The sequence below is a fragment of the Colossoma macropomum genome, unplaced genomic scaffold, assembly GCF_904425465.1.
Source record: "Colossoma macropomum unplaced genomic scaffold, Colossoma_macropomum, whole genome shotgun sequence".
Lineage (NCBI taxonomy): Eukaryota > Metazoa > Chordata > Actinopteri > Characiformes > Serrasalmidae > Colossoma > Colossoma macropomum.
The window spans coordinates 33,752,600-33,771,427 of NW_023494796.1; the positions used below are offsets into that span (position 1 = coordinate 33,752,600).

Here is an 18,828-nt window from a genome sequence, read left to right on the forward strand (position 1 = left end):
CAGGGACAGGATTCATGAACAGAAAAAACTTGCAAAGGTTCTTAGGACAAACACTAAGAATAACGTGAATGAACGCTAAGATGAATGTTCTTCAATGCAGTTCTAAAAAAAAAAAAACGTAAGAAGTCAGAGATTTTCTTAAGATGATCTTAATTATTTTCTTATGATTTTCTTAAGAAATTCTTCATTGTTTTCTTCTGTAGGCTACGTTGCATTTTACCACAAACGACGCGAGATACAGTCTGAATTTTGTACTGTTATTTTAGTTTAATCCACTCAGAGGAGCCAAATGGAGGAAAAACATCAAACCAAGTGTTTGAAAAATGTAGCAAACAAGATTTAGAGGTGATGGAGGAAGAAACAGCCGACAGGAAAAAAATCTGCTGGGGAAAATATGGTAATTGTGGGGTGACGGACGAGGATGAGGAGCAGCAGAGGCAGCGACCGAGATAAATTTAGATGCTCACCTCATCAACTCTTACCGCCTAAGACGAGTGTGTGAGTCTGTCGGAAGGTTAAGAAAACACTTAAGAACATAATATTTTCAAGAACACCTCTTGATCTTAGAATAATTCTTAAGAAAACAGGTAAGAAAAGAAAAACGTGAGAATTCTTAAGACATTATTTGAAGAACAACAATTTCTCATAACCTTTTTCTTAAAAATGAGCTTAAGAAAAAACGCACATTTAGGAAGATTTTCTTTCTTAAGACACTTTCATGAATCCGGCCTCAGGTCTTTCTTTTGTAAACTAACCAACATGACAGTCTTTAATTATTTCAATCAATATGTCAATATGACGTATAAGACGAGCAGTAATATCACTAAAGCTAATGTTTACCTTTCCTGTGTAAAAGCATTGAAACAGACTGTCCACACAGTTGCTCCTTTACTTAACGTTAACTAAGATAACGCCACCAGTTTTTATTTATATTCAATGTCACATTAGTTCCTCTCTGATCGCCCACTCAGTGCTGAAGCATCAGACTACCTTGAATGTAGGCCTTGTCAAGTTTGCTCCTCTCTGAAAATAAAAAAAACTGGACGTACCAGGAATGAGGAGTGAACAGACTTACCTGTAAGGACTTTGTTTACACCTAAAATAATGCTAATATAAGTTAACATTAGCCCAGGCTAGAAGCATCCTAGCACGACCTGTACCAACAAACCATTTTTTTGTTATGTATGTCGTTATATAGCAGATTTCAGTGTAGAAACTTTCACTTTATAAGTCCTTTCACTTTATAGTTTCATGTTGGCACCAAGCTAACGGTGGTGTACATTTAAAAGATTAATCCAAGGCATGAATAATCCAATTAAAAGACGAGAAAAAGTCCTAAACAGAAACATAAAACGTCAGTTTCCACTGATCTCAAACTGCTTCTTCTTAATCAGTGCACATGAATGGGTTTTTAAGCTGTAGACCAAAGACAAATGTAAACAAAAGCTCCCACACTTTCACTCTGCAATATGAATTGCATTTTACATTAAATTTTTTGGCACATTTGTTTCGCTCAATTAATAAAACGGTAAATTTAATGCAATCCTAATGGAGCTTTTTCATAGAAAAGCGTTCATATGTTTGTTTGCAATGTACAACAATAAAGCAGCAATGCATTTTTGGAACTAATGTTTTATTGATCAGGGTCTCTTCCTCCGCTGGCTTAATCACAGTCTGCAATATCAGGTCCCCACATCCGCTGTATCATATTGACGAAGATGCCGAAGGTCAAAGGGTCACCGAGACACCGTGTTTCCCCCGCAGGAAGGACATTCTGCTTTCGATCTCGTTAGTTCCAAGGTGATGGATTGTTTGCAGTCTAACCGGCATCCGTAACAAGCAGGGAGGGACCGTTTCAGGCTTGCATATTTATCATTCTCTTTTCATTTCCTTGCTTCCTTGCTATCATCCATTGTGTAAGGGGCTGTGCGCGTACAGTCTGGCTCCAACCATGATGATGTTTTACAGGGGATAAACAATTTGTCACCAGGAATAATGTCACAGACATGTCACGCAAGGATATACCAGGGTAGCCAGAATTTCATTTTCAGGGAGCCAGCTAGGAAATATCAAGGCCCAGAGAGATCGCTATAGTGAGCATGACAACCACCAACAAGCACCTTCATTATAGCTAAAGCTCTCATGAGCATCAACCAAAGGCAAAAAACGTTATTGAACGTTACACAAACACGCCAGTCGATTGCTTACCTCACAGTTGAGCAGTCAGTCTGGCTCACGTTTACTAACAATAACAGCTGACAGCATATCACAGCTGGTAAAGGCTTATTAACTAGCAATCAGTGTGATAGTTTAAATGCGTTCGACAGTTTTGTGCAGTGTTGAGTTCTGGGAAAACATTTACAGTACAGGCAGGTTATACTGTATCCTTACTGGAGGCCTTATTGTGTAGCTACTGTAAGATCACAGTTAGTGTACATTGAAATATGCAATTTCATCTGCATCGATATCATTGTCTGATGCCGTGCTGTAGTTTCACTAGGGTTTAATTTTGTTTATTTCTTTTTATTACCTAAATATTAAAAGAGCTCACAAAGCTGCAGGAATACAGCCAGAGTAAATGCAGTATTGTGGTCTTTCTCCATTCACAGATAAAGGTGCCTGGTCTGGTGTGGCTCAAAATAACTGCCCAGCGGTGTTGCAAAGTGAACAGAGTGAACAGACTTTCCTGTAAGGACTTTGTTTATGTCTAAAATAGTGATAATGTAAGTTAACTTTAGCCCAGGCTTATAGCATCCTAGCATAACCTGTACCAACAAACTTTTTTGTATTTGTTATATATGTCATTATATAGTAGACTTCAGTGTAGAAATGTTACATTAAGTCCTTTTTCTTTGTAAGTATCTGATTACCCCAGCGACTGTAGTGCGAATTTCATGTTGACACCAAGCTAACGGTGGTGTACATTCAGTTTAAAGCTTAAATGTGAGTGTGATTGGAGGAGCATGTTCGCCTCCAAGATTATGAAAGAACAGCTGTTTATAGTTTTGAAAAACTGAAGTGAAACAGTTCTTTATGAAATGTATGTATATTTAAAAGTCTAATATATATGCGCATACGTATGAAATACAGAACAGAGGATGTGTGTTTTTAAACCAAGTTGTCAATATACAATCTTGTAAAATTACAGTTTTGTACTGAATTAAATTAAAAACACAGTACAATATGTCATTACTGTAAATAAATATTATAGTACAATCTCCTGAAAAAAACGGGCCAAGCCCAATATATAATGGTTTTTATGGATGGTCCAGATTTACTATATAGAGAATATTTGGTCTCACATTAAACTTAAACTAGCTCTGCAGTGTTTTTCAGCTGTTTGAAGCCGTCAGTGCTGAGTGGATCAGTACTGACTCTTCTTTCTGTAAAAGACTGTCTGCAAATTTACACACAAAATTTCAAAGAACTCAAAAGGAAAAAATATCCCACACTAACTTACTTTATCTGTGTGTTTAATGATTTGTTGTTAAGACCACTAAAAGCCTAATGTTTTGCCATTTTGGGCCCATTTTTTTGTATGTGTGGTAAAAGTGAGCTACAGTAACTAGCTGGAAACTCCAGTACGTTACAGTAGATTTACAGAGTAAATTTTGTACAGTGTACAGTTTGCAGCAGGTGGTGTAGATGTCTAGGGTGAATGGTGGAAGATTGCAGTGTCCTCCACACGTCAAGCACCGCTGTTCTCTAACTGGGTAAGTGGGCTACTAGAACTAGCACAGCTAAGCTCTCAGCATTAGGAGGAACAGTGGAGCCGGGTGTTTTTATATTTGCCGCTGAGGAAGAAATATTGTTCCTTGTACTTCAGGAGGCCATTGGGGTCACATAGCAGCCATGTAAACACACATGGGGATAGCATGCACTGAAAATGTGACTCTTTCTTATTTATTTAGGGTGGAAAAACTCTGTCAGAACTCTGCATCTTTGCCTGTGAAGACCCTCAGTTTTGTACATTTTCCAATAATAAATCGTATTATTTGTTTTTTTATGTGTTTCATCCATCTTTCGGCTCTGCAGTTAGAGATGAGCTTTCAGCAGATTGCTGTAAAGTCCTGTTTATGTCTTTGGCTGGCTCAGTCTGGTTGGTTAGCATGCTGGAGGGGGGAAAAAGGCCTTTCGTTCCGCTTGGGCTGCCCAGCTCAGACCCTGTGACATCTCCCGATAGAGCGGCATGATGGCTCTGCATACATTGCCCTTTGTGTAAAAGCTAACAGATCATTACTGCCATAGAAGAACCCCCGACATAGACCTCCTCTAGCCTCCTTCCCCAAAGTCACGTGGATCTGTCATCCTTGGGGGAGATAACAGTGGCCCCATGCAGGGCTTGATGGAGGTCCTTCTGGCTTTTGCTGCTGGGCTGACTGTCAGAGGACGCCTGCCTCTCAGAATCCTCAGCTGGCTCGCGGCTGCTGCTGGAGATACGGCCAGCTTGCAGTGGAAGAAAATATACAGGGATGTGAGTTCAAACAGGGCTGTCTTGATAAACACAGTACAGTCAAATCTTCAGTGATGAGAGTAGATTTTGTATTCAGAGTTGGGCGTTTACTGAGTTAATGAAGCTGCTGATCTTTATTACAAAAAAAACAAAAACGAACACTTCATTGTGATTTGATGTGGGTGAGTGTGCCAGTTTAACCATTTCAGATCTCTATATGAGGAAGTCCAGTGTTTACAGTCACCGTCCAGCACCTGGTTTGTCTCATCCACCCTTCACTACATTAAATCAGGTGCTGCTGATGGGGTGTAAATCCATGTGGTGGCTGAAGTGCACTGAGAAGTCAGGAACCAATCCTGCGTTCTTCTGACTATATTCTTCCAACTAAGATATTAATGAGTTTTTTAAAAATACAAAATTCCTGTCTTTACTGTATTTTTTCTTTGTTTTGTTGTACTTCTATGTCGTTTTTACTGCTTTAATCAGCTTTCTTAGCAGCTAAAACGTTTGCACAGGACTGTATCAGGGTCAGCAACATGCGGCTCTGTTACTGCCCTGTTGTGGCTCCACAGCTGAATTAGATTTGTAGGTAAAAATAAAATAATCCTCCTTTACAGTAAAATAAAGCTCTGCTGATCGTTCAACACAGTTTAACAATAAATGGTCTTAAACTCTGGAGTTAATGTAGAACTGCTAATTCACCCTTTAACCCTGAAGATCAGCACAGACTGCTGGTCACCATAGCAACCCAGACCACAGTCTCACCTAGCTAGTAGCTAATGAAACGGCAAAGAGAGAGATTTAAGATGAACATCGATAATTTGGAGATGAATGGACTGATTAGTGTTTATAATCACTCCAGCTGGTTTCCTGATACGTTTAATCTGCAGTGAGAAACTGAAACACTGAAAAGTCGTGAAGCTGAAGTCGCTTCTCATTCGCGGCTTCTCATTCGAACTGTCCCGTTCTACCTTAAATGGTGCAGCAGTTACATTCTAGCGTCTCAGGCACCATTTAAGGTGGAACGGGAACATTCGAATGAGAGGCTGGCGAATGAGAAGCGACTTCAGCCTCGTAAAAAGTCGAACGTTGAGAGACATTTTACAAGAAACTGTTCTACTTTTGAGGAAAAGTTTCCTGCTGGAGATGTGAGAAAAGCAGCTATAGCTGAGCTAAAGATTAAAGCAGAGCAAAGTAAGTCTGTGTTTTTGTTTACATTATATTTTTAACCTAAACAAGTATATCAGCATATACTGAGACATATTTACATAATAGTGAAACCTTATTTCAATAAAATGGATATAAAATGTTGTAGATCCCAAGGTGGTTTAATTTTTGTTGAAACTTGACAAAATGGGTCTTCTTAACATTTGTTAACATTATAGATGTTCAAATAATGGCTATGTTTCTGTAGCACCTTTCATACATTTTTCAAAAAGAAAAGCAAATTAAAGCCAACATAAAGTTGAAAAAGAAAAAAGAAAAATGTAAAAGAAAATGAAAATTAATGCAAATAACTATTAAAATAAACAGATAATATAGTGAAATAGGAAAACATGGAATTATAGCCAAAAAATAACAAAGTAAAACTATTAAAATAAACGAGTGCTCATAAAAATCTCAGACATGCCAACAAATGCTAAAAGGTAAAATAAAAGCTAAAGTAAAAGAGTTTTAAGCTAAGTTTTAAGTTTTAAACTCCTAAGCTAAAGGTGCCAGACGCTGTGGGAGGGAATACACTAAATTCAGCTTCACTGTTTCTTTTGTTCTGTGTGTATCTGCCCTGTGATGGACTGGCGGCCTGTCCAGAGTGCTTCTGCCCAGTGACCACTGGGATAGGGTTCAGCAGTTTGTCTATACTCTTTTTGGATAAGCTGGTTTAGCCTTAAACCTGGCACAGTTTCTAAGATGAAAAAGTGCTGTTTTACTGAGATTCTCAGTGCCAAAATAAATAACACTTCACTTGAGTGACCACGTCCAGATATATGTTGATAATTGTGCTTTTAAGGATATTTCTTGACCCAATTTCTTAATTAATTATTATTTAAAGTGTCCTAGAAATACTAAATATTGAACTGTTAAATGCCTATCTGAAATAATACAAATTATACATATTGCTTTAATAGTTTTTTTTTTTCATATTTCTCTTAAAAATAAAGCCCTGGGCCGGTTAATATTCCCATAACCAGTGTGTCAGTTTTGTTTTGATGATAGCTCTTAAGCGAGCTCCAGTTTTCACTGTATTATGAGCTGTAGCAAAGTCTCTTCACGCAAAACCTGATGCTGCCCTCCCTCTGAAAACCAAACGAATAAAAACATTAATGCAGAGGTACTGCGTTATGTGCTTGTTTATCTGCTAGAGGAAAAGTAAGCATGTGTGAAAGAGCGTGGTGTGTGCATGCGGCCTACTCGGTTCGCACGATTTAATTTTCAGTATGTCAACATTACAGTCGAAACCAACATTTTTCACCAGCGCTGCACAGTCAGCACATAAAAACGGGAGCTGGCATGATGGAACACGTAAATATTTGATTTGCATTTGTTTACTTCACCCCCCCAACCCCCGCCCCCCCCCGCCCCCTCTGTTTCATTCCAGATACCTCCATATTCTTCCCTTTATTCGGCGGTTCTTCTTTCTTGGAGCTCCAGCCTCTCTCATCTCTGGATTCCAGCTTTGAGGCGTCGTCTGCCGGAGACACAGCGAGCGTTTTCCTAACTGTGAAAACGAGGGCTGCCCACGGAACCATACTTTACAGTGAGTATCAGTCTCTTTTAACAAAAACGGCCTGGCTCTGTGTGAAACACCCACTTCGCTTTCCTTTGACGTCTGCAGTTTTTTGTTTTGGGCCCCAGTTCGAGCTTCATTCAGGTTCCGCCTGTACAGTGTCTTGGAACATCTCCAGGCTTGTTGAGTCTCAGAGCACAGAGAGAGAGGAGAGAGGGAGGCCCTCGTTTCACGCCGTTATTCCTCCTCACGCTTTAGCCAGATCTAATTTCGCCATAGAAACCCTTTCAGGGATCCCAGCAATGTGTGGCTGAGAAGGTCAACGCAGATGACATTCATTAACCACATTCATTCGGCGCACAACTCTTATTTCACCGCCGCTGACATAGTCTTAATGAACTGTACGTTTCTATGGCCACCTGAGTGGTGACAGGGGAGAAAATGAGCCTGCTGGAGATGTTGGATGAACTGTGGAGGTACACAGCGAGTCTGGTGGTCCCTTTTCTTCGTTCCGTTAGCAGTCAGTGTTACAAGAGAAGACCCAGACTGCTTTTCTTTCAACACGGCGATTAGAAGGCTGGTGAAACACTGCGATAGACTTTCCTTTGGAGAAACAGACCAAGGGTACATCTAAAGGCTGATTTATATCTTTCTGTGAAGGTTACTTAACATATCTGAGTTGAGACGCAGAGAAAAGGTTCGCAAGGTTTTATATCCGCCGTAGATTCAGAAAGTTCAACAGAGTAAAAGTTGCAGACTGTGGGGCTTCAGTCCGTCACATAGATTTTGAACTAAGTTAATGAGAATCTGATTACTGCTGTCCAGTGACATTTAAACAGGGACTCTTATTTTTTTAAATGCGTACATAATTCAGTGGTTATGATGTCAACAAAGCCATTCAGCTCGGTTTGGTGTGAAAAGCTCCCTTTTAGAGAAACGTACAGACTCAGATGTCTTTACAGTGGTGGTGATAGGAACCAGGGGTCGCCATGACTACAACACAGATATAGACATTTTATTTACTATCCAGAACCACCAGTGAACCTACACGAGTCTTCTGAGTTTATATGGAATGTTGATGATGGAAAATAGTGGAAAATCTGAAATAATACGTTTTACTGGGGACTATTTTGCCTTAGAACACCCAACGTTATCCCTCCACCATGAATGGATATAAATTATTTGATTACAGTACGTTTTAGGCCAAAATCACAAAACTATCATAAAACAGTGTCTCAGTCATCAGGCAGTGAATTCATAACCATTTCATGTAGTAACTTTCTGTGAGGGAGCTTTTAGAGGTGGACGTCTGGTTCCTATCACCACCACTGTGAACAGTTCTGACTCTAGAACTCTAGGACTCTTGGTATTTCATACCAGACCACTGAACGATTCGGTTCACATCACAGTGCTTAAGTTATGGAGACATTTGGAAAAATTAATACAGTGAATTTAACTCAGTTCTATGTAGAGCAGACAAGCTTTTCAACCCAAATAGATGATAATATGTACTGATTAGTGGAAAATCGTGGGTTAAACATGCCAAATTTAAGTAGAACATTAATCTATAATCTGTAATCTATAGTACATTTTCAATAAATCAGTGCATAAAAACTTCCAAAACATTTTTTTTATTTTAAATGGTGGGATGTGGACGGCTCTGATTGTTTACTTTGGAGGGTCTTAGTTGTAACCATGTTAATCTAACCCCCCTGTGAGCTGTTTATATGCTTCAAAACAGCACTACAGAGACGAGAGAGTGACGAAAACTTGTGCACACAACTCAGTGAAACATTTCTGATGAAAAAAGACACTTTTATGGTCCAAAAACAGTCTTCAGGGTGAATCTCGAGAACTACCCGCCAGATTGCTGTCAAAATTTGCAGACAATGTTACTGTTTGAATATTAGATCCTGTTTAACTACATAAAATATCCATGTTACACTTTGCCCTTCTCTCCCTGACTGTAATTATCTACTTACTTTGTTTTTAAACTTAATTATGGATAGTATACCGCTTCTCAGTTATTGTATACAGCTATATAGAAAGCTATGAAATTGCACAGGCTAGCATACTGACTTTATATTCCTTATTTACCTGAAACCTAAATGGGTTCATATTGTTGAAAACAGTGTATCCACACGTTTGAACCGCAGTGCAGTATTCAGGTTATCCATACATTGTTCAAGCAGTTATACCCCACATTTCACAATAATGACTTCCTGAGCAACAATTATTTCAGCACTAGTTGAACTGAGACTGAATTATGGAGCCATAAGCCTCACAGCAATCTTCTGTGCTAAATTACACAGATGTACTGCCTATAGCTTCATCTGATTAGGAAGGAAGTCGCTCTGGACATGTTAATGACATACAGAATGTCTCTGAGTGCAATCAGTCACACCAAACAAGGATATCTGATGTGGCTTGGGTTTAATGTGATGGGGATCCTGTTAGCTAATTGGCAGGTCTCTTTAAATGATGCTCCTCAATTACAGTGGCAGCCCCAAGAGAGCCTCTCTGGCCGGAAGACACTTTTTAACATTTCGTTGTGTATATCTGTAACATGAGTTAGATGTGTTTGGTGTTTTTCAGCTGTTCCATGACTGTTGTTACAGGGGAAGCAAAAGAATACATGACAGTATTTGCATTAAAATTAATTATGTAGTTTTCAGTGTGCTCTTCAGCCTCATTAATATATAATGTAAAAAACACTGGCCCAAGAACAGAGCCCTGTGGAACCCCATTAGCATTTTCCAGGAATTGTGATTGTTTTCCATGAGTAAAACATTGAGCTCTGTTAAAACAATTAATATCTCATTCATTTTCAGTCAGTATCACGTTTGATGTTTGTGAAATAGATAGTTTGTGAAGTTTTTGTGTGTAAAAGAAAAATAACGTTGTACTCTTGCTCTGGACATATTAATAATATGCAGAATGTCTCTGTATATAAAATCAATCACACCAAACAAGGATATCTTATTTAATTTGAGCTTGATGTTATTTAATGAGCCTGTTAGATAATTGGCAGGTGTATTCAAATAATGCTCCTCAATAATTAATTAATTAATAATTGTGGCAGCCCCAAGAGAGCCTCTCTGGCCGGCATTCACTATATCCGAAAGAGAATTTTAACATTTTGTTGTGTATATCTGATGTGTCTAATGTTTTTCACCTGTTCCATGACTGTTGTTACAGTTGAAGCAAAAGAATACATGGCAGCATCATCTGCATAAAAATGAATTATATAGTTTTCAGTGTGTTTTCCAACCTCATTAATATATAATGCAAAAAGCACTGGCCCAAGAACAGAGCCCTGTGGAACCCCATTAGCATTTTCCAGGAATTGTGATTGTCGTCCCTGAGAAAAACATTAAGCTCTGTTAAAACAATTAATATCTCATTCATTTTTAGTCAATATCACTTTTGTTTTCATAATTAGAGAGGGAGACTTGTGTGTGTAAGAAAAATAACCGTTTATTCTCACTCTGGACATATTAATAATACAGAACGTCTTTGTAGATGCAATCAATCACACTTAACAAGGATATCTGATGTGGCTCGAGTTTAATGTGACAGGGGATCCTGTTAGCTAATTGGCAGGTCTCTTTAAAGGATGCTCCTCAATTATGGTGGCAGCCCCAAGAGAGCCTCTCTGGCCAGCATAAAGAGACTCCTTAACGTTTTGTGATGTCTGAACCTGTGTTACAAGTAAGATGTCAAAGTGTCGGTGTTTTTGCTGGTGTGTACAGATGTGAAACAGAGTAAATGAAGCATTGACCCCATCAGTCCATTTCCTCAGAAACGGGGAAAAAAGGACTTACATGGATGTTTCCTCTCTAAAAGAGAGGCAGAACTCTTTAAAAAAAAAAAGGTAATCAGTCACTCAATGAAAACATGTTTTGAAGCTGTAATTGCTCTGTTTACTTCATTGCTATCAAGCAGGCAATTGAATAATGAATGTTGTTCTTGCTGTTGAAAGGCAAGTCGAGATGCACTAAGCTTGGAATGTTTTTATTTTTAATAGACCAGTTGAAGTATTTAGTATGTAAACATTAAGATTTCAAAACATACCATTCGCCCCCATGATTATCTGGACATGACACTGCAAAAATGTCCTGTTTGGAATTCATTATTTTTGTAAACAAAATGTTTACAGTTAACTGCCTATTAAGTGAATAGAAGTTTAAGCCTCCGATTTGCTTTCAGTATAAGTAGCATCAGCTGGCACTGCTTTTTGAGGCAGCCAATCAGAACAGAGGTCATTTTCAGTAATTTTCATATTTAAGTCTAAAAGTAACAGTAATGAAAAACAGCCTGTGGCGTAAAAGACAGGTTGGAAAATGTTCATTTAAAACTGAATACTGAATTATGACTTTTTCTTTGGACATAAACATACGGGTAATTCTACAGAAATGTCCATCTTTGTGTCTCTAGCATTAACACATATATTACACTTGAAAAACATATTAGGATTACAATTTATTTATATTTTAAAATACAACTCCATTTCCAAAAAGGTTGGGATGCTGTGTAAAATGTAAATAAAAACAAAATGCAATGATGTGCAGATCATTTAAACCCTATACTTCATTGAAAATGCTTCAAAGACAACACATCAAATGTTGAAACTGAGGAATTTTATTGTTTCTTTTGAAAAATATTTGCCCATTTTGAATTTGATGCCAACAACACGTTCCAAAAAAGTCAGGACGGGGGAACAAAAGGCTGGTAAAGTTGTGTAATGCTAAAAAACACCTGGTGGTTGACTGATAACAGGTCGGTAACATGATTGGGTATAAAGAGCATCTGAGAGAGGCTTACAGAAGTAAAGATGAGGAGGGGTTCACCACTCTGTGAAAGACTGCACCATCAAATAGTGCAACAATTCAAGAATAACGTTTCCCAACATAAAATAACAAAGAACTTTTGTTTTTCATCATCTACGGTACATAATAACATTAAAAGACTCAGAGAATCTGGAGAAATCTCTGTATGTAAGGGTCAAGGCCAAAAACCAGTGTTTGCTGGCCGTGATCTTTGGGCCCTCAGGCAGCACTGCATTAAAAACAGACATGATTCTGTAGTGGAAATCACTGCATGGGCTCAGACACACTTCTGAAAACCACTGTCTGTGAAAACTGTTTATCACTGCATCCACAAATGCAAGTTAAAACTCTAAAACACAAAAAAAGAAACCATAAATAAACAGGATCCAGAAACACTGCCACCTTCTCTGGGCCTGAGCTCATTTAAATGTACTGAGGGGAAGTGGAAAAGTGTTCTGTGGTCCGACGAATCAACATTTGAAATTCTTTTTGGAAATCATGGACACTGTGTCCTCTGAAGACCACTCAGCTTGTTATCAGTGCACAGTTCAAAAGCCAGTATTCATGATGGTATAGGGGGCATTAGTGCACATGGCATGGGTGGCGTACACATCTGTGACGTCTTTTTCAGGGAAGGCCTTAATTATTTCAGCAAGACAATGTTAAACCAAATTCTGCATGTATCACAACAGCATGGCTCTGTATTAAAAGAGTCCGGGTGCTAAACTGACCTGCCTGCAGTCCAGACCTGTCACCACTGATGACATTTGCCGCATTATGAAATGAAAATATGACAAAGGAGACTCTGAACTGATGAGCAGCTGAAATCCTGTATCAAACAAGAACAGGAAAACATTTCACTTTCTAAACCACAGCAGTGTCTCCTCAGTTCCCAAACACTTACAGAGTGCTGTTAAAGAAGAGGTGATGAAACACAGTGGAAAACAGGCCCCCGTCCAAACTCTTTTGGAACGTGTTTTTGGCATCAAATTCAAAATGGCCAAATATTTTTCAAAAACAATCAAATTTCTCAGTTTCAACATTTGATATGTTGTCTTTGTAGTATTTTCAATGAAATATAGGGTTTAAATTATTTGCACATCATTGAATTTTGTTTTTATTTACATTTTGCACAGTGTCCCAATTTTTTTGGAAATGGGGTTGTAAAACAATAACTTATTTTAACAATTACACCTTGAGCCGTCAATTTAGCAATGTTGGTTTTTAAATCAATCATATAGAATTCTCAGCACCACAGAAGAGCTCGTCCTCACAGTCATCTGTAAAGGCTGAGGCCATATTTTGAGGTAAAAAACATATTTTTCTGCAGTTTTAACTGCAATAATCCATACATGACTATGAAATATATAAATTAAATGACAAAGAAAACAAATAAATATTATAAAATATATAAAGAAAGTTGTGGTCTCCAGGAGTCGTGTCACTGGTGTCACTGCGTAACAAACAACCTCTTATTTTGAAATAAAAGTCACACTGATGACATCACTCGACTTCCTTTTACCTGTGTTCTGAGGATCTATGAAGAAAAGCACATGGTGAGTCCACTGTGTCTTTCAGTTATCAGAGATTTTCTCATTTAGCTCATGATTTCATATGAAGCTTTTAGCTGAAGTCACTGGTGTGACCGACTTTATTCTGAGGTAACTGTGTAAAAATAGAACACAAATGGATTAAATTCCATATTTTAGTGGATATTCCCTGATTGACAACATGTGGTTTGATGTTCTGTAGCAGCCATTCTGTAAAATGCACCGTTCATTAAAATGTCTCTGGTGTTCCTTGATTATGTGTAACACCAATGAGGATCAGTCACACCAGTGACTCCTATGGAGAGACAGAAAAGTGGACGTTTCTGTAGAACGACCCAAATGCAAACATCATTTAATTTCCAGTCAACACAGCCAGTACTTACAGGTAGTGTTGGTCAGTGTTCAGTGTTGCCACTCTTTACCTTTATTACAGCTTCCATTCTTTTCAGGAGTTTCTCAAAGAAATCTGCAGACACACCTCCAAAGTTCAGTCTTAGAAGTTGGTTTAACATTTGAATAACTTGTTCCTAATGGGCATTAAAAGAATGAATGGTGGTCTCTGATGTTTGCAAGGCACTGTAAGTGGACTTCAGGTGAAAAATACCATTTAATATATCAGAAAGCTTTAGCTTTTTTTTTAATATACCAAAGATTAAACCTTTTTACGTCAGTAGACGCTATTTTAAAGGAGGCCTATTTGTGCAGTGTGCTGTATGCATGTCCAGAGTGGAATATTTGCCCTGACCGTTAAAACCAGGCTCTGTTTAAATGAGTAAAATGCATCCTGCAGCATCCACAGTAATAACTGCTCCGGCTGTAACCTGACATTTAAATAACCCGTTAGCCAGATGAGTCGCGTCTATAAATTGCAGACGGAGCTGGCAGCTGGGCCGGGCTTGGCCCGTGTTATCAGAATGAGATTGCTCTTGATGTCAAGTTAGCAAATTCGTTTTTTAACTCCACCCTGTCAGATTAGCTGCTGCGCGCACCTCACCTGCCATTGGCTATCTGACAGTGTTTATCTCATGTCACTAGCTGTCATGAATTCCCTTTATAGATTAGCAGTCATGGGGAAGAGGGGGAAAAAAGGAATTTTCCCCTGCTTGTCTTGTCATTATTTTTCCTTACCTTCCCCACTTGGGTCTGAGCTGTCACCGTACAGATTTAATTTTGCACTGAAATTCCTCTAGACTTCTCCCTCTGGTGGACAGTGATGAGCTTGATGAATGGACTGAGTGACATGAATGAGCTTTTCTGCTCAGCGGTGATATTAACGAAAATATGGTGAATCGTTTAACCCATAGTTGCATGGTATATTTATATATTTGTATATGTTAGGTCTTTGAAAACATGGAGAGGCGCAGATTCTAAAGTTCATCATTATTTATGTATTTCTATAGGTGATGGGGCAGTGATGACCCACTGAGCCAGGGTCTCATTTACAGTGGTGTCCTGTAAGACATACAATAAAGTTTTCTTGATTTTCACTGTGAAAATAAGTTAACACCTCTCCAGAAAACATTTTAATGCACAATAATTGTTTATTTTCTAAAATTAACATGCTGGAAAAAATGTGATGTGGCCTGCGCGAAAGTTATGCCATGTTTGTGTTCCCTGTAGAGGATGTATTAACTTATTTTCACTTAGACAAACAACTAAACATGCAGTTTGACTGGGGGCGTTCACACTTTTGCACACAACTGCACAGTAAAAATAATATAAAAAAAAAATTCTGTTAATGTTAAAAACAAGTTTGAAACAGAAATGATTTAAACTGCAACAAATATAACCAATAAAACAAATTAAGCAACACGGAAATTAGATACAAATTTAAAAACACGCAGCTCGCATCTATCAGATTATTTAAAAGTTATTTATATTGACCAACACTAGAGTTAAAACACAACGAGTTAAAATTTTCCTATAAATTTTCCAGAACTATTGTTAGAAGGGACACAGGAGAATGAATGTATTTAATAGTGGTTTTTACATTAATATATAATGTAAAAAACACTGCCCCAAGAACAGAGCCCTGTGGAACCCCATTAACACCTTCCAAATGTTTTCCATCAACAACACATTGAACTGTATTAAAGATATTAATATCTCATTCATAATCAGTTAATATCACTTTTGTGTTCATAAGTAGAAGAGCAAATATTTTGTGAATTTGCTGAAAAGTTTTGTTTAACAGAAAGAAAATAATCTTTTACATTTTTGCCACATTTTGACCGTTATTTGAAAAGTGTAGACAGAATTATGTGGTAATATGACATAAATATTCACTTTTGAATAGTATAGCATGAAAAGTAAAGTAGTAACTCTTGTCTTTGTAAGTTTAAAAACCATTTGAAAGTAAACATAATTAATAATAAATGTTAATGCAACATTGAGCATGTTTAAAGATGGTAGACTATTCATCGTGTAATGAGCGAAGAAAGAGGCTCTGAAGTGCAGAACTAATCGAATGAGATGGAAATAAGCCAATATCTGACCGTGTGGTGCTCGAAAGTTTGGAAGAACTTTCTGGAAGAACCTCCTAACGGTGTGCATCCAAATGTGCTCCGCTCAGAAATCCGTCATTAGATCATCAGGATCATAAGACGTATGATCAAGTGTGTGGAAGAATGCTCACCACATCTGGTAGAAACGACTCAACATGACATGTAAACAAGACAGCGTGCCTTCTGTCTGTATAAGCATCTGCTGCAGGCCAGCTACTCCCTTTTCTTCTCCCTCTGATCAGGCTGATGACAGAGACGGCTGGGGAGAAAAGAGCTTGAGAGTTCAGACAGGCAGAGTTAATCAGGAGGCCTGAGATGTGCACCAGAATGTGTGTTCACATTACAGGCTTAAAGTAGCACAAATACAGGTTTTTTTGCCTGTGTGAACACAAAAAAACCTGATTTTATGATGTGTTCTGAGCCACGATCATATCTAATAACCACATGGCCATAATGAGAACAGTCAGATTAAACCTCTTGAATCTTTTTTAATAACACACTTCACTGCATATATATATTTTTATGCAAAGGTTTAGGCACCCTGGTTAAATCGTTAAATTTCTGCACGTTTTAATGCACAATTACTGTTTTTAACATGTTGGGGAAAAAAAGTGTGGCCTGTGCAATAATTGTGGCACTGAGGGCAATAACAAATTGCCTTAAAGCTGCATGCTTAGCTGGTGGCACACTGAGTACATTTGAAAACATATGTTATTATTCAAAAATATTCCAGTCATAAAAAGTCAAGAAATAGTTTTAGATATTATGGATTAAATTGGTAGGTTTCTGTGGCTGCTGAGGAGGAGAGAGGCTGCTTTTACAGTTGTAGTGAAGCTCACTCAGTTAATAAACAAGTTTGAAACAGTAAAATAATGTAAAATGCCTAAAACAAACATAACCAATAAAACAAACAAATCAGGGCAGAAATGAGATAAAAAATTAAATTGACTAAAAAACTTGAGTTAAAACACAAGTCGAAATTTTCCGTTGTTGCAAGAGACACAAGAGTACAAAAGTATCAACTGCATGAAAATGAAAAAATGAATTCCACCATTTTCAGTGTGTTTTCCAACCTCGTTAATATATAATATAAAAATCATTTGCCCAAGGACAAAGCCCTGTGGAACCCCATTATCAGTTTCCTGGAATTGTGACTGTTTTCCCTGAGCAGTAGATTGAGCTCTGTTATATCTTAATATATCATTCATGTTCAGTTAATATCACACGTGTTTATAAGTAGAAAACAAGTGTAGACAGAATTATGTGGAAATATTTGAAAAATATAGTTACAATTAAATAGTACCGAATAGCAAATATGTGCATGCTGGCTTGTTGAGGCATCATTGAGAGCCATTAGTGTTTATCTTCACAAAAACAGTGACCTGCTTCAGAAGCCAACAAATGTGAAAAGAGTCCATCGCAAAGTCTTTATTGGCCCCTTTATCAAAATGTACACAAATGTAATATTCATAACTCATAGATACAGAGACACGGGCAGTAGAGGTTGGGGATTATTTAACTGCAACTGCTGTGCTGTCATCTCAGTGAGCCCAATGGCTTCCCGAGGCAACTGTTAACAGATTGAGGTGCAAAGAGGGAACGTATTTGCAGAGCTGTCGACCAGCTTTGAGCTAATATTGTTTTATGATGTCTAACATAATAATTTTCCTTTGTTTTGTTTTAATTAACTGTATATCCTCTACTTGGTGTGCGTTAGTGTTGAATCTTACCGTATGACCTTTGGGCACATTAGAGGTTATTTGGTCATATTGATAAGGGCATTGTGGCCTGTGAGATCCTTTTAACGGCACTCGTTCACACTAATGACAGATGCGGTTCGTTCACAAACATAAGTGTAACCCATAAGGGCAGAAAGATTGAACCTGAGCAACAAAAAACAGAATTCAGCAATAAAGCTTCCCCACCTTCCTTCTAAACACATTCACGTCACCCCTGTCTAAGCAGAGCTCCAGACTCCCCCAGGGCTGCGTTTGTCAGCCTGTGGGTGGGGGAGGGATGTGTAAGGAGTGGTGGAGGAGGTGGACGGGGAGAACAGGTGACGGCTCCTGACAGAAAGGACGAACGCTCCGTTAGGCCCGGCGCAGGGTAACGGGGCCATTGGGACAATGAGGAGTAATTCGTCATTTCCTTGTCCCGCAAGCGAGAAAAGAAGGAAAAATGGAGAAGAAATGAAAGTGGAGTTGCGGGGGAGCAGCTGTCCTGGAGGAAATGTAATTGTTTTCAAAATGTACCGCCGCAAAGGGAAGGTGACAGGTGGGCGCCGAACCGGCGATGGATTTGAACAGGCCGTAGCGTAGGGGCCTGTTTTGTTTTTATTGCCTGAGCAGCTCCCGGACCGCTTTTGGTGACCAGGCGTATCTATAATCCAGGTGTAAGCATTGTGTAGACTCTGTAGATCCCTTTGCAGTTGTTAGTGAACATCTGTATGGATTCTTTATTGATCTGGCGTCTACCAAAACCAAAGGAGAGTAGATACTTCTAGATCAGTCCTGACTGTAGTGCAGAATTTTCTCAGTGATACTTTTCAGTTAAAGGGGAATTTTTAAACTTTTCTGCATAAATTGATTATTGAGAAACAAACAAATCATTTAGATCATTTGCTTTGGTGTAAAATGGTTGTAGAAAAACTGACTGCAGTCTTTTTTGGGGATAGGTACCGGGAGTTGTGGTGTGGTTGCAGGATAGATGGAGGAGCATCATTTCGCATCAGTTTAGATACAATCTGGATATGACAAAAATCAGATTT

The 18,828-nt window shown here is 38.4% G+C and overlaps 1 protein-coding gene across 1 annotated transcript in view; it reads left to right on the forward strand.

Annotated features, from left to right (window-relative positions):
- Positions 1-18,828, forward strand: part of eys (eyes shut homolog) — a 433,237-nt gene that overhangs the window by 312,067 nt on the left and 102,342 nt on the right. Inside the window, exon 36 of the mRNA XM_036583442.1 lies at positions 7,050-7,208. Within this exon, the coding sequence (XP_036439335.1) occupies positions 7,050-7,208 (159 nt within the window). The remainder of the gene's footprint in view (positions 1-7,049; positions 7,209-18,828) is intronic.